Raw genomic sequence first — 25,807 nt, 5'->3', positions numbered from 1 at the left:
GCGCTCTAGTCTGCTGCACCTTGGGAGGTATTTAGCCCCCTCGTCACAGCAAGCGCGCAGCGGTCGCGCGCAGCGAAGCGCCTGAGACGCGCCAGAGAGAAGCCCGTCTGCGCCCGTCCGCGAACGGACGGGACCAGGGGCTATGGCATTCCCGACTGGTGATACTACAGGAACCAGGCGGGTCTATCTCTCACACACCTTACGCCACTTACGCCCTAAGCTGTTTTCTACTAACTGTTCCCCATTATCTCATTGCTGCCCTGAGGGCCCTTTTACGTGTAGGTCTTGCCATACACAATTCTTAACGCATAGTGTTTCCCACCAACATGGTTTAGACAACATTGCGACTACTCAGAACTACGGGGATAGCTACCTATTGTGTAATATAAGGTCCTTAGTTAAACATTCAGCAGAGGTGTGGGATCTCATTTCCACTTATAAGCCAGATATATGTTTCTTAACCGAAACATGGCTCAAACCTCACACCACCCCCGCTATTACTCTTGGTATACCAATGGGCTATAAGATTGTCAGACAGGATAGACCTATAAAAACTGGTGGCGGGATAGCAATCGTATTCAAAGACGATATCTCTGTCTCCATCTTGGACCAATGTTGTACCACTGATTTTGAGCTGATGATATTTAGGATTGATTCATCCACTAAATGTAGTAGGAAAGGAGCCTTGGTTTATCGTCCACCGGGCCCTCTGAAAAATATGCCCAAGTTGCTGGTAGAAGCAATTGCATTACATATTAGCACAGATAAAGACTTCCTACTACTGGGGGATTTTAATATTCACAGCGAGGAAGAAAATAATAAGGAGGTACAATCTTTTATGACTGATATCTCTCTTCTGGGACTTAAACAATATAATAGTGGACCCACTCATCAAGCGGGACATACTCTGGACATGATTATTGCCAACTTCCCTGGCATCAAATGCAACACACCCAAACAATATCCTTGGACTGATCATTTTTTGCTTGAGTTTTTTATGCCTATAAGTACTCCGCGACCCACTGTACATGCCCATATTCCATCCAAACGAAGGCAGTGGCATAAAATCACTAATACTACTTTTGAGCGAACATACCGCTCCCCCTCTGTCGTAGGTTCGGAGGACATTAATAGTGCACTTTTGAAGTGGGACCTAGCAATTGGTGACGTTGTAGAACAACTTGCCCCAATAAGGACCTTTAAAACCAGCCCCACTAAGAAACATGAAGTTTGGTATTCAGAAGATTTACGCAGTTTAAAACGCACAGCTAGGAAATTTGAGAAGACATGGAGAACCTCTCATTTGGATGGGGACAAGGTTAACTATAGGATGGCTCTTCAAACCTATCACAAAGCCATACGGTCTGCTCGCAAACATTATATTACAGCTCAGTTAGAGGCTGCTGGTAATGACCCTAAGACCTTGTACCAGATAGTCAACACTTTTATGAAGCCTGTTGCTTGCGAAAGTGCAGACATGGCTTCACAACATCTTTGTGACAGCATATCAAGTTTCTTCTCTGATAAAATTGACGCCATCTACAGGAGAATTGAGACTACAAATATTGATGATAGTAGTCAAGACCATTCTACTGTGATGCACAGATCAGCCACCAAAGTTATAACGTCTCATTCCTTTAATGAATTCCCAGAAATCTCACTGAGTGAGGTCCTAAGTCTAACTATGGAAATAAAAAGTGGAAGTCCGGCAGACCGGCTCCCAGCTAGACTTATGGGTCCACTAGGGAGCATACTGGGTCCTGATGTCCAGAGGCTAGTAAACCTCTCATTGACATCTGGAGTAGTCCCACAATGCTGGAAAAAAGCTCTTGTCAGACCGATCAGGAAGAATTCTTCAATTCCATGGACCAATTTGTCTAATCTTAGACCTATTTCCCTTCTACCATTCTTAGGGAAAATCACTGAAAAGCATTTAAATAAACATCTATCCACCTACTTGGAACAATCTGGCTGCCTCGATCCATCTCAGTCAGGTTTTAGGCCAAAATACAGCACCGAGACGGCCTTGCTGTCGATAACAGACGACCTTCGGCTGTACCAGGACAAAGGTTTTTCTGTGATCCTGGTACTGCTAGATTTATCGGCAGCGTTCGATACTATCTCTCACAACATCCTTATCGAACGCCTGTCTGAGAGTGGAATCGGTGGTATGGCACTGGAATGGATCAGAAGCTTTCTCTCCAACCGCACCCAATCTGTCACCATGGGTGATTTTAGGTCGGAGGAGGTTAACATCACCAAGGGGGTCCCGCAGGGCTCGTGTTTGAGCCCTACCTTGTTCAATATCTATGTGGCCCCTTTGGCAGATGTTACCAGAGCTTACGGATTCCATCCAGTGTCATATGCTGATGATACGCAGCTGCTCTTCCCTTTTAAACATCTTACACCGGAGATAATACAATCTTTCTCCGATGGAATGAAGGCAGTTGCAAGGTGGATGTCCTCCAATTTCCTCCAATGTAACGTTGGAAAAACGGAGGTTATGCTTTTCGGTGATGTAAAGGTCCAATGGTCTCCTGACTGGTGGCCCCCCGATCTGGGACCAGTCCCTGAGCCCAAGGCAGTGATCAAGAATCTGGGGGTCAGATTTGAGCCGGAGCTGACCATGAAACATCATGTCTCCATTACTGTGGGAACATGTTTCCATGTAATAGGTCTCCTCCGGAGGGTTTTTCCTTTCCTCCATGACCTTCATAGGAGAACTCTGGTTCAGGCTCTGATTATCAGTCGTCTTGATTACTGCAATGGTCTTATGGCAGGAGCTAATGAAGAGGATCTTAACCGCCTACAGGTGGTTCAAAATACAGCTGCAAGGCTGGTGCTTAATGCACCTCCCAGGTCTCCTTCAAGACCTTTACTGCAGACACTACACTGGTTGCCAGTCCGGCAACGAGTGAAGTTTAAGATCGGCTGTATAATCCATAAAGGCCTAAATGACTTGGGACCAGAATATTTGGCAAAAAAATTTGTTCCATACGCTCCTATCCGTACCCTTAGGTCCAGTGAACAGCTTCTGCTAAATATTCCTAAAATTACCAAAGCAAGACAAGGAGGTAGGGCCCTGTCTGTGGTGGGTCCAAGTTTTTGGAACTCCCTCCCGCTTCCTCTAAAACTATGCAGGAACCATCTTGAATTCAGGAAAAGGCTGAAAACCTTTCTGTTCAGCTTATGCTGAACATCTATTCTCGGTTTTCAGATTAGTTCCCTGGTCATAAAGCATATTTTCTGTGGATTTCTGTTTTAGCTCCTCTATTCTTGGTGTCAAAGCGCGGAGATACCCCTTCGGGGGTTTATTCATAGCGCTATACAAACCTATAAATAAATAAATAAATAAAGGTTTAAAGTAATGATGCTTTTTGCATATTATGGACCCCCAGGGTAACCCCAAGGTATCCAAGGGGTGGGGGGGTCCGTTATCTATAAGGAACGCTTTTATAAAATGAGTTTTTATATGCCTGGGTAAAGTGAAATTTTACATTTCACTCCCCACATTGTGTTAAAGAGCTGCTCAAATTCGACTTTGATGCTAGAAGAATTGGGTAAGGATAATCTGCATGATTTCTGCAGATTCAGAAACCCTGAAGTCTCCCCTAGGTGCACAGGGGGTGGGGGTCCTGTAGAAATTAGGGAAATACTTATAAAATATGGTTCTCATAATCCCCATGAGTCTTTGGCTATTATTTCCTTGTGACTACCACATTTGCTCCACAGTTTCTACCTAAACGTCCCAGTAACCATTGTCCCTGGTAGTTTGGGCAGGTTATCTACTATTAAATGTAAAACTTTATAGTAGTTGTGTCCATTGTTTACAAATGAATATTGTGCTTCAATGTGTGTCATGGATCTGCTTTGTCAATTCCCTAAACCTTACAGCAGAATCTTTCTGTTTGTCTCTTTGATTACTGTGCATCTCTGTGTCAGCGACTGCTCTTAGCTCATACCACCCCTTGGGAAAATATGCTAGCTAATGTCGTCCAACACTTGTTTTACAGATGGACTGCTAAAAACGTGGAGCCATGGTCATTGTATTTCAACATAGAAGGGGTGGATAAGACATAAGTATGTTCGCCTCTGGACACAAATCTAAAATCCAGCACAATTACACCAGACGCCTGTTCTCCTTAAAGATATAGCTAAACACTATGATTAGTGAGTTACAACGGGGTAGACCCTAAGAACTCCTTGACCTAGGTCAATTAAATAGGTACATGTATAGGTGGTCGGAGTCTAATATGTAAAATAGGAATAATCTCAAAATAGCACTTATTCTTCTAGATGAAAAATTAACATTCTATCAAAGGCATCAATGTAGCTCAACAGACGAAAAAACAGGTCAATATGTTCGGTGCATATTTATTTAGCACATTTTATAGTTGTGAACTGCATAAATTTGATCCTCAATGGTAGGATAATATTGCAATTAATGCATTGACAATATCAGCGACAACACATTTCTATATAATAAGTAAATTCAAAAGTGTGTCAATGCGCTCAAGGTGCATAGAGAAAGGGTATTTAGAAGGGATGGGTAAGTGGGGGTGAAGGTGGGGACCGGGTAAAGGTGATGTGACTGAGTTAAAATCACAGTGAAGAATGAAAAAGCCTTTACAGCCTATATACAGATCTAAGGGTTCCAAAAACAATCTCAAACATAGGTTCCGTATTTATACATTATTTGGTCCTATGTTTGGAAGAGTGAACAGTAACAATAGTCGACGTTTCGACCCCTGACAGGTACGGGTGATTCAGAACCTCAGGATGGGGTCTTCATCAGGACGTAGGGGTATAACAGGAGCGCTTCGCATGAGGCCCGTTTGGGCCTGCAGCCTGGGGACCTTCCAAGGTTCCTTTCTGGTGCGAGAGGTTAGGAGCTTTTCATTCAGGATGCATGGAATTGTTGTCCACTGGACCAGCCGGTCCGTGGTGGAACGTCGTATGTCTCTAATTTACCGCAGCGCTTGTCCGTCTATTTCCTCTCCTCTGGCTGTCTGAACTGAAAGGCAGTTCAGACAGCCAGAGGAGAGGAAATAGACGGACAAGCGCTGCGGTAAATTAGAGACATACGACGTTCCACCACGGACCGGCTGGTCCAGTGGACAACAATTCCATGCATCCTGAATGAAAAGCTCCTAACCTCTCGCACCAGAAAGGAACCTTGGAAGGTCCCCAGGCTGCAGGCCCAAACGGGCCTCATGCGAAGCGCTCCTGTTATACCCCTACGTCCTGATGAAGACCCCATCCTGAGGTTCTGAATCACCCGTACCTGTCAGGGGTCGAAACGTCGACTATTGTTACTGTTCACTCTTCCAAACATAGGACCAAATAATGTATAAATACGGAACCTATGTTTGAGATTGTTTTTGGAACCCTTAGATCTGTATATAGGCTGTAAAGGCTTTTTCATTCTTCACTGTGATTTTAACTCAGTCACATCACCTTTACCCGGTCCCCACCTTCACCCCCACTTACCCATCCCTTCTAAATACCCTTTCTCTATGCACCTTGAGCGCATTGACACACTTTTGAATTTACTTATTATATAGAAATGTGTTGTCGCTGATATTGTCAATGCATTAATTGCAATATTATCCTACCATTGAGGATCAAATTTATGCAGTTCACAACTATAAAATGTGCTAAATAAATATGCACCGAACATATTGACCTGTTTTTTCGTCTGTTGAGCTACATTGATGCCTTTGATAGAATGTTAATTTTTCATCTAGAAGAATAAGTGCTATTTTGAGATTATTCCTATTTTACATATTAGACTCCGACCACCTATACATGTACCTAAACACTATGATTAAGCAGCTTAAATGGCCTTGGTGTCTGTTTAGCAGCGAAACGTCTGGGGTTAGGAATCACTTAGAAAAAAAGGAACCAGTATTGTTTTCAAGGGAACAAGTTGATCCCAGCCAACTCAGTCATGGAAGAGATCCCGGTGGAAACTATGGGTGATGGACACAGAAGCACAGGCATGTCACGCCACAGCCAGCGTCATCTCTGTTTTGGGAGTACAGGGAGGCGGCAATCTAGGCAAAGTCTACAGCACTGATGGATGTCAGCCTTACCATGAACCAACAGAAGACCTCTGGCATAGAGCTAGGGTGAGGTGTCAAGAATCAAGACGTAAAGGTAAAAACATACCCAAGGTAACTCGGAGTATGGAAATAAACCATTACTGGCTCTGACGGTGGCAGGTAAGGGGTCTCAAGTGCGGACAAGGAGTAGAGCCGGCTGGCCGGGGAGGTTCCCTTACAGAATTGGTTTTTGTTCACACAGGGTCTGGATGCAAGGTCCTGCAGACCTTTTTATCGACATGGAGTTCTAACGCAGAGTCCAACTGTTCAGCAATTCCTATACGGGATGCATTTCTACATTTGTGTTAACATTCACATTCATTTCAGCTGGTGACTCATACTCCATAATCAGACGTTATCAAACCATTCATCCCAACCGTGTACAGCAGGATGCGATCAGTGGGGAAAGGAGAGAGGCGTGGAAAGAGGCCTGCCGCAGTACACTGCTGCACAAGAGTAAAACATGCGTGCAGCAGGTTCACAACTGCATGCAAGGATGCTTTCTTCTCCGATACCTGGCTGCAGCACACAAAACTGAAAGGAGCTGGTCCGTGTGCAGACATGCACCGGCAGCTATTATTGTTGGTGAAAGGTAGCGCCTACGCTTCATGAACACTTGTTGGAGGAAGTGTGACTTATACACACGGAACTTTAGAGGTCACAGAAAGAAGCCAGCGATGCAAATTCCACCTCCACCCACCACCTCCCACCTATCCACCCCCACCCAAACCCCCCAACATCCTAGAGGACTTTGGGAAGGATCCGAAAGTGTACAGTGCCTCGTGGTTAGGAGTTTGGCATGAAGTCAGAGCTGGAAGAGGAGGTGTACAGTTCAGGATTGGAAGGGAGTTACCAGGGAAGAACTTAAAAGTTTCACTAACCCACAATTCCAGCTTTGTAGCTTGTACCGCTATGAAGCCATTAAATATGCTGCACATATCTCGCCATCTAGTGGATATGGTCGGAATTACGAAATCGTTTTCTCCAAAGTTAAACTTTTTTGGTAGTTACATGCAGACTTCACAGTGACAGGCGGTAGACCGTCTTACAACGCCTCCATAGGCTGGCCACACTCTGCACACATTGAAAGAACCAGAACTTACCTGCATTGGGGACACTGCGGCTGCAGGGGGCGTCTTCAGAGGGCTTGGACTTAAAGGGGTGCGAGGGATTGCAGCTGCAGGGGGAGCAGGTCCCACTGAAACACAAGAGGAATGAGAAGTAATTTTAATGCAAACAAAAGAACCGACAGAGTGGATGAGGCACAGCAGTGGAACATGTGGTCATCACATGCTAACAAAAGAACCATTCCGTTCGAGAGAGGGAGTGTGGATCAGAGTTAAAACTCAAGTGAGAAGAAGGTGGGGTCCATCATATTGCCTACATGGAGGGTTGGCAAGAGCTCAAGTGCAAGGAACAGGGGGGAATGCGGGGTCACGATCGTTCCACCAGAAGAACAACTCTGACAACAGAGGGTGGCGCCCATGAGTGGAAAATAAAATGAAGGCAATATTGGGCAGATAAACAACGAGGAAAGAAGAATGACAATACAAATACACAGAAGGGACCAAAGAGTTGTGATGGAAGCTTCCCAGATGGGTGAGGGCATGAGATGAGATGGTGAAATGATGGCTCATCACCCTAAGGCTGCTCAGGGTTCAGGGAAGTAGATGGTGCTCAAGAGGGCAAGGGGCGAGGCTTCTGGTGCCGAAAGGTGGCATAATGGAATGAATATGCTACTTACCAGTATGCATCTGTTCTTGGCATGTAGGGCTGCTAACATTCATATCTTAGCATTAGATCGCCGCCTAGTGTTGGGTCCGGATGATCGCACATTGTTGTCCTGGAAGAGTCTTCGAAGTATCCTGAGATAGGTGGCTCCTCCCCTGGACTACAGTGCGCATGGGCATCGGCTCCATCCCCAGATTGTTTTTCGCCATTGTGGCAGAAGATGGAGTGAAAAGTGTAAAGGATGTCCATGCTAATGACTGAATACAATAGTATATCTGCAGCTGCAACAGGCACCGGGGAGGAGGGTGGGCGATATGAATGTTAGCAGCCCTACATGCCAAGAACAGATGCATACTGGTAAGTAGCATATTCAGTTCGAGGCATGTGGGCTGCTAAATTCATATCTTAGCATAGAATACATAGCAGTCCCTCCATCAGCGGCGGTTGCCCGTGCCAGCTGCAGAAACCTGAAAGAGTGTCTTGAGAACAGCCTGTCCTACAGCAGCTTGCTGCTTGGAATGTACATCAACACAGTAGTGTTTGGTAAAGGTATGTGGTGTAACCCACGTGGCTGCTCTGCAAATGTCCTCTAAAGGAATGTTCCCTAGGAAAGCCATGGATGCCCCCAATTTGCGTGTGGAGTGCGCCCTTGGGGGTATCGTTAGAGTGCGCTTGGCCTTTTGATAACATATTTGGATGCACTTAACAATCCACCTGGCTATTCCTGCTTTGGAAATAGGGTTGCCTTTGTGTTGTGGTGCGAAGGCAACAAAAAGTTGTTTTGTCTTTCTAAAGGGTTGTGTCCTGTCTATGTAGTACATCAACGCCCTCCGTACATCTAAGGTATGGAGCATTCTTTCCGCTACCGTTTGTGGGTTTTGGAAGAATGCCGGCAAGTCAATAGTTTGGTTGAGATGAAACTGTGACACCACCTTCGGAAGGAATTTGGGGTTAGTGCGTAGCACTACCCTATTTGGATGAATCTGAATGAAAGGCTCTTGGATTGTGAGCGCTTGTAGCTCACTAACACGCCTCAGTGACGTAATAGCTATTAGGAAAGCTACTTTCCACGTTAGGAACTGGAGTTCACACGAGTGCAGTGGCTCAAAAGGTGGTCCCATCAGTCTGGTGAGGACCAGATTGAGGTTCCACACCGGAGCTGGTGGTGTTCTTGGGGGAATGACTCGTTTCAGACCTTCAAGGAAAGCTTTAATGGCAGGCACTCTGAAGACAGAGAGATGCTGCCTGTTCTGAAGATAAGCCGCTATGGCGGATAGATGTATCCGAATGGAAGTGTACGCTAGATTGCACTTGTAAAGATGCAACAGATAGCAAATGATGTCAGGGATAGATGCATCTAGCGGGTTGATGTCATTGGCTGTACAGTAAATGACAAAACGCTTCCATTTCGCAGCATAGCATGCTCTGGTAGTTGGCTTCCTTGCCTCCTTGATGATGTCCATGCATTCCGGAGGTAGGTTAAGGTATCCAAACTCTAGGACTTCAGGAGCCAGATCGCCAGGTTGAGCTGTTGCGGATCTGGATGCTGAATTTCTCCATGGTTCCGCGTCAAAAGTCTGGGCGTGAGGCGCAGTCTTTGATGCGGCACCACCGAGAGTTCGAGGAACGTGGTGTACCATGCTTGGCGCGCCCACGTTGGAGCAACTAGGATGAGAGTCATCGCGTGCTGCCTTAGCTTTCTTGCCACCAGCGGTATCAGAGGGGCTGGCGGAAAAGCGTACGCAAATCTGCCTGACCAGTTCATCCATATCGCATTCCCCTGCGACTGTGGGTGAGGGAACCTGGCGGCAAAGTGTTGGCATTTTGCGTTTTCTTTTGTGGCAAACAGGTCTATCTCCGGATGACCCCACTGCTGGAAGTACGGGTGGAGGACAGATGGGTGTATCTCCCACTCGTGCATTTGATGGCTGTACCTGCTGAGCAGATCCGCCATCTGATTGTCCTTTCCCGGGAGGTGTTCTGCCATGAGGAAAATGTTCCTCTGAATGGCCCACTTCCACATGCTCTGAGCCAGGTGAGACAGCTGTGGCGAGTGGGTGCCTCCCTGCTTTTGAATGTAGTACATCGCGGTCATGTTGTCCGTCCGGACTAACACTACCTTGTTGCACAGATGTACAATGAAGGACTTGATCGCCATGAAGAGTGCCATCAGTTCCAGATAATTGATGTGCATCCTCTGTTGTTGCGTCGTCCATAGTCCCTGCACTGTGTAAGTGAGCAGATGAGCTCCCCATCCCTGGAGAGATGCGTCCGTTGTCAGGATAATCTGTGGCACTGGCTCCTGGAACAGTCGGCCCTTGCAAAGGTTGTGTGGAGTCCACCAATGCAGAGAGTCGTATGCCCGACTGGTAACCAACACTAGGTCTGTCAATTGTCCCTGAGCCTGTGTCCACTGATTTGCTAAGCACTCCTGGAGCGGGCGCATATGTAACCGTGCGTGAGGGACTATGAAGATGCAGGAGGCCATCATGCCTATCAACTGCATGAACACTCTCGCTGGAAGTGAGTGTTGTGGTCTGAACTTCTGGATTAGAGACTGCATGCTGTCTATCCTGACTTGGTTTGGTTGAGCCATGGCCGTCAGGGTATTGATCGTCGCACCTAGAAACTGCCGGACATGTGCCGGCTGAAGATGCGACTTTGGGTAGTTCAACGAGAAACCTAGATTGTGAAGGAGGTGAATGGTGGTTGACATGTCCGCGGCGCACTGTCGTTCCGACTTGGCTTGAACGAGCCAGTCGTCCAGGTAGGGGTAGACATGGATGTTCTGCCGCCTGAGGTGCGCTGCTACTGTCGCCAGACACTTGGTAAACACCCTTGGGGCTGTGGTGACTCCGAAGGGTAGGACCTTGAACTGGTAATGCTTGCCTTGAATAGTGAACCTGAGGTATTTCCTGTGGGACGGGTGCAGTGGAATGTGGAAATAAGCATCCTTGAGATCTAAGGTTGCTAAGAAGTCCCCTTGGTTTAACAAGGGAAGAATCTGTTGCAGTGTAAGCATATGGAAATGTTCTGATAGTATGTACAGGTTGAGGGGACGTAGATCTAGAATGGGTCTGAGAGATCCGTCCTTCTTTGGAATAAGGAAGTACAGGGAATATACCCCTGTGCCCTCCTCCTCCACCGGCACGAGCTCGATTGCGCCTTTTTGCAGCATCGCCACTACTTCCTGCTGCAATAAGTGCAAATGCTCTGCGGACATAGGCCGTTGCCTTGGTGGAATGTTGGGTGGAGTGGACTTTAACTCTAGACAATAACCGTACTGGACAAGTTGTAGCACCCACCTGTCTGTGGTGATGTTTCTCCAGACGGGCAGGAACTGCTGCAGTCTCCCCCCGACAGGTGTTAAGTGGTCGGGGGGCAGTGACAGAGAGTCACTGTTTGCTTGGGGTAGAGGAGCGGGAGTTGTTGTTTGCTCTGCCGCGACCTCTGTTGCTGTTATTTCTGTAACCTCCCTTGTTCTGTTTTGTGAACGAGGATTGTGCTCCACCTCTTGAGAATTGCGATTGTTGACCCATTTGTCCTCTGGTGACTCCACGTGCACCTGAGCGACGAAAATTATTGCCACGAAACTGTTGTGATTGTAGGGCCCCCATAGATTTAGCAGTTTCCGTGTCCTTCTTTATCTTTTCGAGGGTGGTGTCAACATCTGGACCAAACAGTCTATCAGGATTGACTGGCTGATTAAGTATGGTTGTCTGAATATCAGGTTTAAACCCTGATATGCGGAGCCAAGCTTGTCGTCTCAGCATGACGCTAGTGTTGATCGCCCTAGCTGCTGTGTCTGCGGCGTCAAGTGCACACTTGATGGCTGCGTTGGAGATCAGTTTCCCTTCCTCTATAAGCAGTTTGGTGCCTTCTTGAAACTTTGGAGGCAGGTGTTGTACAATCTGCTCTAGGGTGTCGTAATGCGCCCTATCGTAACGTGCTAAGAGTGCTTGTGTATTTGCAATACGCCAAAAGTTTGCAGCTTGTGCCGCCACTCTTTTGCCCCCTGCCTCTAGCACTTTGGACTCCTTGTCTGGGGGAGGAGCTTCGCCCGTTGTCTGGGAGTTGGCCCGTTTCCCGGCATTTGCGACCACAAGAGAGTCTAGTGGCAACTGTCCCCGAATGTATGCAGGGTCTGCAGGTGCTGGTCTGTACTTTTTCTCGATACGTGGATTGACCACTCTCGCTCTGGTAGGTTCTTTAAAGATGTCAGCTGCATGCTTGAGGACTCCCTTGAGCATAGGCAGCGTTTTCACAGTTCTTTCAGAGACTGAAAAAGTGTCAAAGAGAAAGTCCTCTTCTACTGGGTCAGCATGCATGTCCACATCATGATTAGCAGCTGCCCTCTCAATGAGTGCATGAAAACCTGCAGAATCCTCTGTTGGGGATGCACGTGCACTGAAAGGCTGTGGGTCTTGCCCCACACTTTGGGTGCCTTGGTCACCAATGTCATCATATGCATCTGGATGTGCATCTGGTTCATTGATGGGGAAGGTGTATTGGTCCTCCTCATCATATCCCTCACCCTCAGAGTGTTCTGGTGAGGGAGTAGGGCTTCTTCTTGGAGGAGGCTGGATAGGTTCTATGAGGTCAGAAGCGTCCTGAGGAACCCTTTTTTTTCTTTAGTGGGATGACATAGGAGTCCAGAGGCTCAGAAGTAATCCTCCTTTTGTATAGGGTTAATTTGCCAGTGTTGGCGTCGATGAAATGCTCAGAATCGTCCTCTGATTCGAGTTCTCGACCTGAAGGTACCCCCGCCGTAGAAGAATCCGACTTCTTTGGCGTCGATTTCGTCGAAAAGGCCTTCGGAGCCTCTTTCGGCGGCAGAAGGAAGAGAAGCTTACTCTTAGGCTTTGCCGGAGTGTCCTTCGGCGTCTGAGGCGACGGTAACGGAGCCGACGTAGCAGCGGCCTTGTCCCTGATTCTCTGCAGCGAAGCGGCGATGGGGGACACTTCACTTACAGTGGCTTTTGGCGCTGACGAGGATGTCTTGACCTTCCCCTCGGATCCGACGTCATGGTGGCCTTTCGGAGTCTTGGACGCCGATGCAGTTGCCGCCGACCCAGAGTCCTTGGATCGATGCGCAGATGTGCCAGCCGTCGATCCGTGTGCTTGTGTCGCCTCCGACTCCACTACGCGACCGACGGACGGAGTCCCAGTCGGAACCGGAGCCGTGCCGCTGGCCTTGGCGTGCTTAGACGGTGTCGCAGCGGTTGATCCGTGCCGACCACCCTTCTTAGAGGATCCCTCCTCTGGCGCCGATTTTGACCCTGTGGAATCGACCGACTTCTTCGACTTCTGTGGACCGGAGGTCGACGGAGCCGATGCGGCGGCGGGTGCAGTAGCTTTCTGTTGGCCGGCCGCCATTTTATGGACGCTCGAGTCCTTAAGTTTCGGTTTCGTTTTCGGGTCGGCCATTTTAGGCATAGTCGATACCGTAGGTTTCGGTTTCGATCCGGCCTGCCCAGCAAGTATGTCCGTGGCCGGGCCTGAAGGCGGGGCCGTGGCTTGCGGTACGGGGTCTTGGGTAAGGCCAACTGGCGATCCCGTGACCCGATCGTGATCTTCGAAACCTTCGGGGCATAGCTCGTCCCCTGAGCTATCTGCCGCGGCCCCATAAATCTCTTCGACGTCCCCTACCTCGTCGACGTATTCAAGGCCTTGATCCACGACTCCGTCGTCGTCTACCGGATCCGCCTCGACCTCCGTTTCGGGTGGGGATATTTGGAGATGATGACCCTGTTCATCTTCTTCTTGGTCGCCGAAGATGTTTTCTGGATCCGGGGCCGCTTGTTTGGCCTCCAGGCGCACCGCGCGCCGAAGCTTGAGAGTCTTTTTCGACCTGAATTGAGCGCAAGCCTTACACTTGCCGTCGTCATGGTCCGGTGAAAGGCATTTGTTACAGACCGGGTGCAGGTCTATATGTGGGTACTTGGACCCACAGAGCGGACAGTACTTAAACGGACTCCGCTCCATGCTGGAAAGTCGTGGTCGTGTCGCGATGAGAAGGCCTCGATGTTCGAAGAGTGAAAAAACTCCGCTGAATCCGACTTCAAGAGTCGGAAGAACTCGAGACCGTGCGCAAACAATACCGACGCTATAAATACAAGGCCTTTTGGCCTTAAAAAGTTAGTTTTACTCGGTTCCGACAGAGAGAAGTCGAGACCGCATCCGAACCCAATGGCGGAAAAAAACAATCTGGGGATGGAGCCGATGCCCATGCGCACTGTAGTCCAGGGGAGGAGCCACCTATCTCAGGATACTTCGAAGACTCTTCCAGGACAACAATGTGCGATCATCCGGACCCAACACTAGGCGGCGATCTAATGCTAAGATATGAATTTAGCAGCCCACATGCCACGAACATAGAAAGATACAAAATAACTAAGTCTTGGAGGTCACGGTGCGCAGCTGTACAAGCTCTTATGCCCTGTCCACAGGTAGTGCCACAGACACCTCCGTGGCTTTGGACCTGGCAAGGAGCCATCCTGGGGGCTCTGGGAGAGTCCCCACAGTGAGCTTATGCAGCCCATTGCGATTCGTACAGGACCGTCCACAGACGCTCCAGCTGGGTTCCCCATCACATAACTAACATGGTCCACTTGAGCCAAACTGTATCGCTCGGTCTAAGCCAGCACCTTCTCGTCAAGACTTGGCAGCTTACCGGTGCAGCCTTTAAGGTAAAATGTGTGTCTTGCATTATCCATAGGCCTGCTGGGCAGGATAAAGGTTGACATCTCCTGGGCCTCCTGATTCTCGGCCATCAGTGGAAATAAACTCTGAGGTCTCAAGCAGGTACTTCCTGACCAGCAAGAGACCTTCATCCTTGTGTTTCAGAGTTTGCATCTCTACCCCTTCGACAGCAGCTGGTGTAACTATGTACTGCAGCACTTTGGGGTTTGTCAATCACCAGGTGGAAACAACACTTCTCCACATGTTCCCTCAGCGCCTACCTGCAGCCTTCTAGGCACTCATTCCCTGAAGCCTACAGCAACAGAGTAGGACTGCACAGAATTACAATACGGCTACAGATTCACCAGGTGGTGGATGCAGGGGCACTATGACCTCAAGATTCTGGTAGCTTGACTTGGCGCTTCAGATGTGCGTTAGATGGGCACGAAAATGGCATCAAGATGAGTTTGTCAACAAGTATCCATTAGGGTTTAGAGCAGAGAGAGGAACCACTGGAACATGAAGACTCTGGGTGGCGAACACATGCACAACAAGGTAAATGGACATACCTTTACCACATGACCAACCTTTGATGCCCCCATGGGATACCTACCCTGGGACGCGCTGTCGAAGGACTTGATAAGGGTCTTCACGGTGGGCGTGGGTTCCGTCGATGTGGACGACCGACGGCTCAGGCCCATGCCTTGCCGCAGGGCGGCCAAGTCCCGCTCCACAGCATTCATGTAGTTGTAGACTCGACCACGTTCTTCTTCCTGCCTGCAGAAAGAAGGAGGGTTACATCTCAATACATGGGGAATGCAAAAAAAAAAGAACATCATTGCACACAAACCAGTTCTTGAAAGGTGGGATGGGCCGCAGAAGAAAACATTTGTTTCCTCTATTGTGGCTTTTCCGATTTTGTAATCGTTTCGCAACATTCTATTAATAGTATTCTTGAAATAAATAAAATTATGTTATGAAAAGGTTGGATGGAGTGCATCTCCCAGATTCCAGGAACATGGCTGCACTCGGCTCGAAAACACAAGAAAGGGGCTGCAGGGGTCTGCTTGAAAACACAAGAAAGTGGCTGCAGTTGTCTGATCCAAAACCCAAGAAAGGGGCTGCAGTGGTCTGCTTGAAAACCCAAGAAAGGGGCAGCAGTGGTCTGCTCGAAACCCCACAAGAAAGGGTCTGCAGTGGTGTGCTCGAAAACACAAGAAAGGGGCAGCATAATCTGACCTCCTTGAACTGGAGCGTGAGCATTCGCTAGATCCCTCGCCCGACACCAGTCATAGGCTTCTCCTGAAACAGGACGAATTTCGGATTACAACTAGGGAACATATGGTAGCCAAGCAACGCACAATCCAACATAGACTCTACGAGCTCGGTGACAGGACGGGCAGGACATTGGCGTGGCTGGAGAGGCTGGAGCAGGGCTCTAGAGGGGTTCATAAACTGACGACGCCGGAGGGAGACTCAGTAGTGCACCCAAAAGAAATAGCGGAACAATTTGCCGATCACTTTGAGAGGGTATACTCCCCCTCTACCCACTATACAGCGGAAGACTCATCTGGCGTTGTGTGCGTGGAGGGTGCTGGAGTCGTAGCGGAGGCGGGTGTCGTGGCATTTGCGGGGGCCAGGGGTACTGGCGCTGGGCGCGGTCCAGGCGCAGACAGGCTTGCCTTTGGGAGCGCGGCCGCTGCACGGCCTCCATTTGAGGGGGTGTGGGAAGGAGAAGCAGCTGGGTGGCGGAAGCGGGTGGTGAATGGAAGTGCAGGGGAGGCGGGGCAGCAGGGACGCAGCGGCGGGAAAAAACGGGTGAGGAACGGTCAGGGGTCGCAGGAGAGCGGGCACAGAGGAAGGAGAAACAATGTAGGCAAAGAAACGAGTTTAGGCAATGAAAAACAGGTTAGGCAGAGAAAAAGAATGCAGGCACAGAGGGATGAACAGGTTTAGGCAAAGATAGTGCAGGTATTGGTAGCGAGGCAGGCAAAGACAGGCAGAGCCGTGCAGCAGCGTGGGGAGCGACCTGCCTGCGAGCAGGGTCAGAGGTCGCTCCTTCCAACAGGTGATGTGTGATTGTGTGGGGCTTACTGGTGGTAAGCCTGTAGCTGCATTTGGTAGCAGTGGGATTGCTTAGGCGAGGTGGTCTTTTCTCCTCCTCTGGGCTGCTGTTTACAAAAGGAGCTCCTGTACAGAGTGGACTGAATTGCTTTTCTTGAGCATCTTGTCCACCTGGGGACCACAAAGGTGCTGCCCCTCAAACAGGAGATTGAGGAGATGGTGCTGGACCTTAGGCTTTAGCCCGGAAATAGGTAGCCAGGCATGGAACCCAGGTATGATGCTGGTACTGATGCTCCTATGTGCAGCGAATGCTAGCTCTGGAGATGACTTTGCCCTCAGGCACTAATCCCGCCTTCATGCTTTCTGTACAGCTCTGGGATGGGCTTAAGGATCTCTTTCATCCCCTACCATTGTGCCCTGTCGAAGAGTGACAGGAGTGCCACCGAACTGGCTAACCATATGTTGTTATGTTATGTTATGTTATAGGTTTTTATTATGCGCGCAGCTACTCCAGCTAAGGAGCGTCCTGGGTGACCACTCCAACAGCCACTCTCCTGCCCACTGTGTCTATTTTCCTGCTCACCTTGTCTGGAGGAGAAGCATATCCTGTGGCCTGGGCAGAGGCGAGCTTGCAGACAGTATGCACCACCAGGGAGTCAGGTGGAACCTGCAGTTTAATATATTCTAGGTCACTAGGAAAGGGTCTGAATTTCTTCAAGACCCTCAGGGTGACTACCCTAGCCTCAACCATCTTCTTGAAATTTTCAGGAGCAGATTTTAGCAGGCCCTTGAGCGTGGAAAGGAACTGGACGTACAATCAATTTAGGAGAGGGTCTTCAGAAGAAAGTCATCCTCCTCCAGGGTGACTTGGGAGTCAGCCTTGTGAAAGGAGGCAGCCTTCTGCATGATCTCATGGTGCGTGGTGGTGAAATCAGGAAGTGAGGCCCTAACTAGGTAATGATATTGATGTGGATCATCTGGGAGTTAGACGTTGTAGTCATCCTAGGGATCATCAGTGGGGTCTTTGTCTGGAAGCAGAACAAAAAGGCCAAAACGGCCATAGGGGCTGCCTGGCTCTGAATATAAAAAGAGGACCCTCTGGAGACAGTAGTGGCTGAGATGTGAATGGATGTGGTAGTAGAAGGGGAAGAGAAGGATGTGATGTTGTTGGAAGAGGAAGAGGGCTGTTTGGCACAGGAACACGACTAGTAGCTCTCTACCTGCATTTCTTCGGGGCTGGCTTGGGGAGAAGCCTGGAAGAAGGTTCCGCCTAAAAGGCGCGTCTCCTCTTCCAAGGAAAAGGCTCTGGAAGCAGTGCCAGTTTGGTAACGTTTTGCCTTTGACAAGGTTGATGAACAAGTGTTTTTGTTGTTGGATAGTTCCTGTTGGAGGCTCTCCAAGATTGGGGCCTTGACCGCAGTCGACAGCTCAACTTCACTCTTGCCTTCAACGCTAAGGGTTTCAGCGCTGACTGGGTCTTGTGTGGCCGAGCACTCTTATCGAGGCGGGCGTGGATCTGTAGTGGCAGGCTTGGAAACTTTACCGCCGATTTATTGGGCGCGTTTTATGGTGGATTTTGGACATCCATTATTGATTGAACTACAATCCCTGGACACAGTGTGCCTTTTTGAATTCTGTCTTTTGTAAGCTGGAACTATTTTGACAGCCATCCATTATCGTTTGGTCTGTCTACTGATTTTAAAGAAAAGCTGTGTAATGCTCAAGCAAATTCAAGTCCTGATGATGACCGTACAGTAATACAGCGGTTGAAACGCCGTTGACGCTTTTTTGTGGCCATAATATTTGAAGGACACATTATTATGTCTGTGTGTGTTGTTCCTTTACACTTGTAATGTTTTTTTGTTTAGCCACTTGTTTGGTTTATGATATATTTGTTTTTTTGTATACCAACATTCTATCTTGAGCACAATTGTTCTTTTTAACCTTTAAAATGTGTAATAAATTATAAATCCCCCTTTTTTTTTTAATAAACTTTTGTTGAATTTATGACCCTATAGGCTTCTCTCTCTTCCCTCCCCCTTTCCTTTGTTTTAATTGTACATGTTAAGTTGCACAATTTATGTGACTTTTCCTCCTGAACCCTCTGTTAGGTGTATCGACTATCTGTCCCTGGTTCAAGGTTGTTGGACAGCCCCTGTAGTTTTTGAATGGGCCTTGTGTGGCAGCATCAAAAGAGCTTTAGGTGCCTACTTCACATGAGGCTGATGGTGCTCGGAGCTTCTGGAGAGGCTGGGGCTTAATGTTTATGTTTATGTTTAGGCAACTTGCATAGCGCGCGAACACCCTAGGATGTCTCTGCGCTTGTGGACTTGAACCCAGAAAGGAAATCGCTGCAGCGGGTGGTTATTGGTTGAAAAGCCAGGTTTTTAGTTGTTTCCTGAAGGTGATGAGTGTGGGACTGGTTTCAATGGGGAGAGGGTGGGAATTCCAAAGTCTGGCCGTGGAGACTAGGAAGCGCCGGTCTCCCCAAGAAGCTTTCTTGGTGCGTTGGACAGGTAGTAGATGTGCTGTGGAGGAGCGTAGTGGTTTGTTGGGTGTGTATAGGGAAAAAGCTTGTTTTAGAAACTGTGGTTCCGAATTACTGATCGCTTTGTACGCGATACATAGAGCTTTGAATTTGGTCCGGCTTCTGATAGGCAGCCAGTGGAGTTGGCGAATGGCGGGTGTAATGTGTTTGAATTTGGGGATGCCGAGTAGAATTCTGGCTGCTGAGTTTTGAACCAACTGAAGCTTGCTAAGGACTTTTTCTTGGGCATTGAGCAGCAGTGCATTGCAGTAGTCAGTTTTGGAAAAGATTAGTGTGGTGATCAGTGTTTTGCCGGCTGAGACGAGGAAATATGGTAATAGTTTCTTAATTTTCCTGAGGATACAGAAGGAGGAAGAGACGACAGCATTTGCATGGTGGGTGAACGAGAGCTTATCGTCGAACAGGACCCCCAGATTTCTGACCTTGGTGACGTGGTCTGGCGGTGGACCTAACTCATCGGGCCACCAGGTAGGGGACCATCCTGGGGTGAGGTTGCCGAAGGTCATTACCTCCGTCTTATCAGAGTTTAGTTTTAAGCAGTTGCTCGTCATCCAGGAGCTGATAGCTAGCATTCCCTCCTGGAATCTGGATGCAACTGCTTCCCCATCATTGTGGACTGCTAGCACCAGGTGAGTGTGGTCAGCATAGGATGTTAGACTCATCCCGTGTGTTTTGATTACCCTCGCTAAGTCCGAAACATAGACGTTAAATAAGGTTGGACTTAGCGAGGATCCTTGGGGCACACCACAGGGGAGGATGAAGACTGGTGAATAGAAGGAGCCTAGCTTTACTGATTGGGTGCGGTTGGTAAGGAATGATGCTAGCAGGGCCCTGGCTGTGTGGTTGATGCCTAAGGAGGAGACACGGTCGATGAGGGTGGTGTGATCGACTGTGTAAAAGGCGGCGGACAAGTCCAAAAGTATCAGGACTGCCGCGCCGCCTTGATCTAAAATCATCTTAATCTCGTTGGATGCCTTTATAAGGGCCGTTTCGGTTCCATGGCCCTTTCTGAATCCGAATTGAGTGTCATCCAGGAGGTGATTTTGATCAATAAACTCCGATAATTGTCTGTTCATTAATTTTTAAAAGATTTTAGATGGGAATGGGAGACAGGCGATAGGTTGGTAGTTCAATGAGGCTGAGGGGTCAAGAGTGGGTTTTTTCAAAAGGGGTTTGATAACGGCCTTTTTCCAGACTGAGGGATAAGTACCTGTGAGGAACATCGAGTTACAAATGTTGGTGAGAGAGTGAGTTATGACATCAGGAATGAGTTTGAGGATGGAAGTTGGGCAGGGGTCAAGCGGGGATCCTGATCTTATGGAGGAGATTAAATCTGGGATCTGTTCGGGGGAGACCTGATGGAAATTAGAGAAAGTGGAGGAGATAGTGCTGATGGGGGGTCAGGATTCGTGGTGTTAGGGTTAGTGGGAGAGGTGAAAGCTGAGTATATAGTAGTAACCTTGTTTGCGAAAAAGTTGGAAAGGGAGTTACAAAGGTCTTGAGAGGTGTCTGAATTTGGACAGGTGGGAGGATTAGAGAGTTTGTTTACAACCTGGAACAGCTGTTTGGAGGAGTTTTGGTTAGATTCGATTTGTATTAGATAGAAGTCACTTTTCTCAGTGATAATGAGGCGTTTGTATATTGCCAGTGCGTCCTTATATGATTGTTTGTCATGGAAGTTGTAGTGTTAGCGCCAGTGTCTTTCTAAGTTTCTGCAGTGTTGTCTTTGGAGTCTGAGCGCCTCAGTGAACCAAGGGGCGGAAGGTGTAGTTCGATTGGGGAAGATTGTCTTGGGTGGCGCCAGAGAACTAAAGGCGCCATCTAACCAGTCCAGGTATTTGTTGGATGCTATGTCGGGGTCGGGGATGAAATCATCAAGAGTATTGGAAAGGGTAGATGTGAGTAGGGGGATGTCAATATTTTTCCAGGCTCGATTGAGTGTAGGAATACGGGCGTTGGGCCGGGGGAGGTTGGTGTACCGGGGCTGGATGGTGAAGAGTACTGCCGCATGATCTGTCCAGACGAGAGGGATAGCAGAGAGGAGGGCAATGTCGGTATTGTTGGTAAAAGGCCGTCAAGGGTGTGTCCAGCTAGGTGGGTGGGTTTGGTTACTAGCTGGCAAAGTCTGACTGCTTGTAAATCGGTAGTGAGAAGGGCGGTGTCCTTATCGTTGGGGGATTCTAGGTGGAAAGAGAAGTCCCCTAGTATGGTGTAATCGGGGGCTCCTGCTATAGGCTCTATCAGGCTATCTAGGGCTGTGAGGAAGTTCGTTCGGGGGCCCGGAGGGCGGTAAAGGAGGGTTCCTTTAAATGAGTGATTTTTGGAAAGGGCAATGGAGAAGGTGACTGCTTCACAGACCGAGGAGTCTGGGGCTTCTATTTTGGTGTTGTATCGCTCTCTGTGAATAATGGCTAGGCCACCTCCCTTCCTGATAGGTCTGTCCTGTCTGAGTACACAGTAACCTTCCGGCATAGCGGAACTGAAATCAGGGCCGGAGGAGGGGTCGCCCCAGGTTTCTGTTATAAATAGGAGGTCTAAGTTCTGGCTAGTTAGTAACTCTAGAATGTCAAATTTGTGTTTGGGGAGAGCGAGAATTTATAAGAGCAGCGAGGAAGAGAACAGGGGGGTGGGGTGGTGCAAGGGAGGGGGGTGGGACAGAAGGGGGAGATTGAAGGTGCATAAGGGACACTGAGTGGGTTCTGAATTAGGGCTGGTATCTAGGGCAAGAGGGCGAGAGTGATGACTTTTGGTAAAGGTGTTGATGTAACGGAGGTGGGCTGAGGAATAGGTTAATGCGTTGCAGTTAGGTGGACGGGTGGTAGGGCCAGGGAGGGTGGCACTGGGCCCGGTCCAGGCGCAGACGGGCTTGCCTTTGTAGCGCCTTCAGCGCGCCCGCTGCGCACGTCGGGGAGGGCATGTCGTTTTTATGCTGGTGGAGGCGAGCAGCTAGATTGCTAACCTCCGTCGTAACCGGAAATGGGAGAGGGACACTTCGGCGATCGATCCCTCCACACAAACTGAATCGTCAGCGGTCGACCGGGGAACACGCCAGTGCAAGAGGAGTGGTGAGTATATACAATTTAAAAGAGCTTGACAAAGTTTTTAAAAAGGTGGAGAGCAGTGCAATAAAAATCAGCTAGAAAGCCCTTGACCAGGCGCTTCCATCGGCGATCAGGGCAATGCTTTAGTTACCTTGGCAGCGATTGTAAGGAGACCTATTTGTGGTTAAAGTCCGATGTCTGCGTGCTCAGGGCGCATGGCTGACTGAGTTAAATCCAACTGTGCTTGTAAATGTGGGGTCTTTATGCTGGTGGAGGCCAGCAGCTAGACTGCTAGCCTCCGTCGTAACCGGAAATGGAAGGGGGACACTTCCGGCTATGGCGATCAGTCCCTCCACCCAAACTGAATCGTCAGCGGTGGACCGGGAACACGCCAGTGCAAGAGGAGTGGTGAGTATATACAATTTAAAAGAGCTTGACAACGTTTTTAAAAAGGTGGAGTGCAGTGCAATAAAAATCAGCTAGGAAGCCCTTGACCAGGCGCTTCCATCGGCGATCAGGACAATGCTTTAGTTACCTTGGCAGCGATTGTAAAGAGACCTATCTGTGGTTAAAGTCCGATGTCTGCGTGCTCAGTGCGCATGGCTGACTGAGTTAAATCCAACTGTGCTTGTCAATGTGGGGGTCTTTATGCTGGTGGAGGCGAGCAGCTATACTGCTAACCTCCGTCGTAACCGTAAATGTGAGGGGGACACTTCCGGCTATGGCAATCGATCCCTCCACACAAACTGAATCGTCAGCGGTGGACCGGGGAACACGCCAGTGCAAGAGGAGTGGTGAGTATATACAATTTAAAAGAGCTTGACAAACTTTTTAAAAAGGTGGAGTGCAGTGCAATAAAAATCAGCTAGGAAGCCCTTGACCAGGCGCTTCCGTCGGCGATCAGGACAATGCTTTAGATACCTTGGCAGCGATTGTAAGGAGACCTATCTGTGGTTAAAGTCCGATGTCTGCGTGCTCAGTGCGCTTGGCTGACTGGGTGGGATGCCTCTGGCTGGAGGTTTGCTACTCACCGAAGCTCTTTGCCAGTGCTGTCAGAGCTGGAAGGTGGCTTGAGCCCCAGGCTTGCTTTTTGGCAGCATCCATACTCAAGGCTGGATGCTCAACTCTCTTGGGAGTGGTGCTTTACCTCGGTGTAGGGCTGCTTTTGGGCCCTCAGATTGGTGGTATGGGCATCAGGGGCCAAAGGAATACACATGGCCTGGGTGTAGTTTTTGTACGAGGACCAGTCTTCATCACCACCTCGAAGTGCTCCGTGTTTGTCGTCAGACTCAAGCGATGACAGTTTACGGAATGGGTAGTGGTTTCACTGCTGGTAGGTCAGACAGGTTGGCCTCCTCTTGTTCCTCGAAGATGTCCAGGGTGTCAAAAATGTCCTGCTGATACACCGTCCTGTGTGGCCCGCAGCATTCCCTTTGGTACTTGAGGGTCTTTTTGGATTGAAAGGTGAAGCACGACAGTCAGGAGGAGGCATCTTAGCTGGAGGAAAGAAACAGATTGCACACCTCATGCTGGCCTGTCCAGGAATTTTTTGAAGCTGCAGCAAGGGCAGTCCTGAAAGGGTGTCCATACCATCACCCACTCAGCATTTCCTGGGGATCAAGGATCGTAGGCTGTTCTCGGCTCTCAAGGGACATGAGGCCCTCAACACACTAAGGTGTTGGTGATGGTCTTTGTGCTGTCAACATCTTTTGACGTTCAGGGAGACACAGATACCAGAGCTTGATCGAATCAGATGCAATGAAATTGAAAAGTAACCCAAAGGGCCAGGCGCAAGCATCTTACGGACACAACGACTTTGGAGCACACTCAGTGAATGCCCGCACCAGATGTTGGAAAAAATAAATACAATCTTACAAAAAGTCAGTACCCATGGGCAATGTATGCTTATAGAATGAGTCCCACGACATCTTGTGACTCGAACGACAACTTCCAAATGTCCAAGTCCAACACTAGATGGCAGGCGTACACTAAGCATGTGTATCAACAGCCACAGATCCAATGAACAAGTAGTTCCCTAAATGTGAGCACTGGAGGAAGGATGAAAGTCGGTCATCCAAAAGGACTGCAAAGAGGCTATGCTCCAGGGAAGGACAAGAGGAAGTGAAGTCACTAAATTTGGAAGCAAGCAAACGAGGGTCACAATAAAGCCAACCAATGGTAAGCGATGGGTGGGCTGTAAACCCTCTGAATAGGCCTTTTGCAACCAGACAGTTTGCATTGTCCAGTAGGAGCAACCTAAAAGGACCCTCCAATCAAAACAAGAATTGGTAAAGCCTACAGGCCTCACCTTTGAGATGTATTGGCTATGTGAACGTCTTTTGTTCATGCTGTTCAGTATTGGCAAAAATAGCAATGCTGTATAATTTAGGTACCACCGCCGCCATCATTTGTTCCCATTCTTCTGCTTCATTCCAGTGACCCTGAGCAAGGATAACTTGCGCTGCTGCAAACGTAGGTTCTAGCAGACTCATCAGCTAATATTGATGTTGAGCTGTGCCAGTCTCACTGATAATTGCTGACCTTGCCCTAAGGCGAGGACACTTTCAGCGGTGATTGTATTTTGTGTATTGTCCGTTCAGGGCAGCAACTTGCAGGTGGCAAAGGAGCTCTCTTGTTTTCAGTTCCAGCTGGACTTACCACAGATGCCTCACTGAAAGTGCAATCCGCTTTCCTTTTGTTCCAGTCTCAACATTGTCTGGGAGCTCGGAGGAGCCCAACACACTGATGCCGGGAAACAAATAGACTAATGCATTTAAGTGTGGTGGTCCACATCACTGCACTGAAGTGGAAAGTCACGCATTTATAATGCCTCCTGGGCTGTCAACAAGCCGGAGCACTGCTAAATTAGCACAGTGACAGAAAGCTGGCAGCACTCAATTCAGGCTGCTTGCAGTCTGGTTCAGCTCGCTCTGGGCTCAGGCAGGTTACAATATTACTAATTCACCCAAGTGTGTCACTTACACATAGGGCGGGCCCAGCCACCCACAGCAGGTGCGGGCGGCGCGGCTGAGCAGACTGTTTCTGCTCACAACGTGCGTTGTTGACTTGTGCCCTGAACAATTGCCATAATGTGACAAACCTTCACCCGCAACCCGTCCGCTGCCAAAGTGAGGGTGCCTCAACAGGCACTGCAGCCTTGCAATGAGTCGGGTAGCCTTGAGGCCATGTTCAAAATGCCGCGCCAGCCGTCGACTAAAGGCCTGGACCGCGGCCGCTGCTCACGGTGCAGGGGTAAGTTGTTGCGGCAGGCTGGCCCATACCATGACAGTGCTGCAGTGCTCCCCGCGCCACTACTAAGTGTCACACTGACTACCTTTTAAGTAGCAGATAGGTTGTTACTTTATCTAGTACTGATCTGTTTATTCAGACAATAGTTGCAGGTTGTATTACGGTCTCACTCACTTCTTAGCACTGAAAGACACAAGCTCCTCTTCATCAGGTGCTCACAAATAACACCAGCTCACGTTGTACTTAGCGGTTGTTTCACTCATGTATATTCCTACCGTATAACCTACTTCTTTTGGTCATGTTGTAATTCTAGCACATACGTAACTGTCTGTAACCATCCATGTAATTACATTTTTCTACTATACAGCGCTCTGGCACCTTTGGGTAAT

General features: G+C 48.8%; 1 protein-coding gene across 1 annotated transcript in view; it reads right to left on the bottom strand.

Moving 5' to 3' along the window:
• SPECC1L (sperm antigen with calponin homology and coiled-coil domains 1 like) overlaps positions 1–25,807 on the bottom strand; it is a 622,366-nt gene that overhangs the window by 329,087 nt on the left and 267,472 nt on the right. Inside the window, exons 8-9 of the mRNA XM_078667759.1 lie at positions 15,130–15,293; positions 7,208–7,302 (exon numbers count right to left, since the gene is read on the bottom strand). Coding sequence (XP_078523885.1) covers positions 7,208–7,302; positions 15,130–15,293 — 259 coding nt within the window. The remainder of the gene's footprint in view (positions 1–7,207; positions 7,303–15,129; positions 15,294–25,807) is intronic.

Source organism: Lissotriton helveticus, chromosome 11 (genome assembly GCF_964261635.1).
Source record: "Lissotriton helveticus chromosome 11, aLisHel1.1, whole genome shotgun sequence".
Taxonomy (NCBI): Eukaryota; Metazoa; Chordata; class Amphibia; order Caudata; family Salamandridae; genus Lissotriton; species Lissotriton helveticus.
The sequence above is the reverse complement of the archived record's forward strand: the minus strand, read 5'-3'. Positions and strand labels throughout refer to the sequence as shown.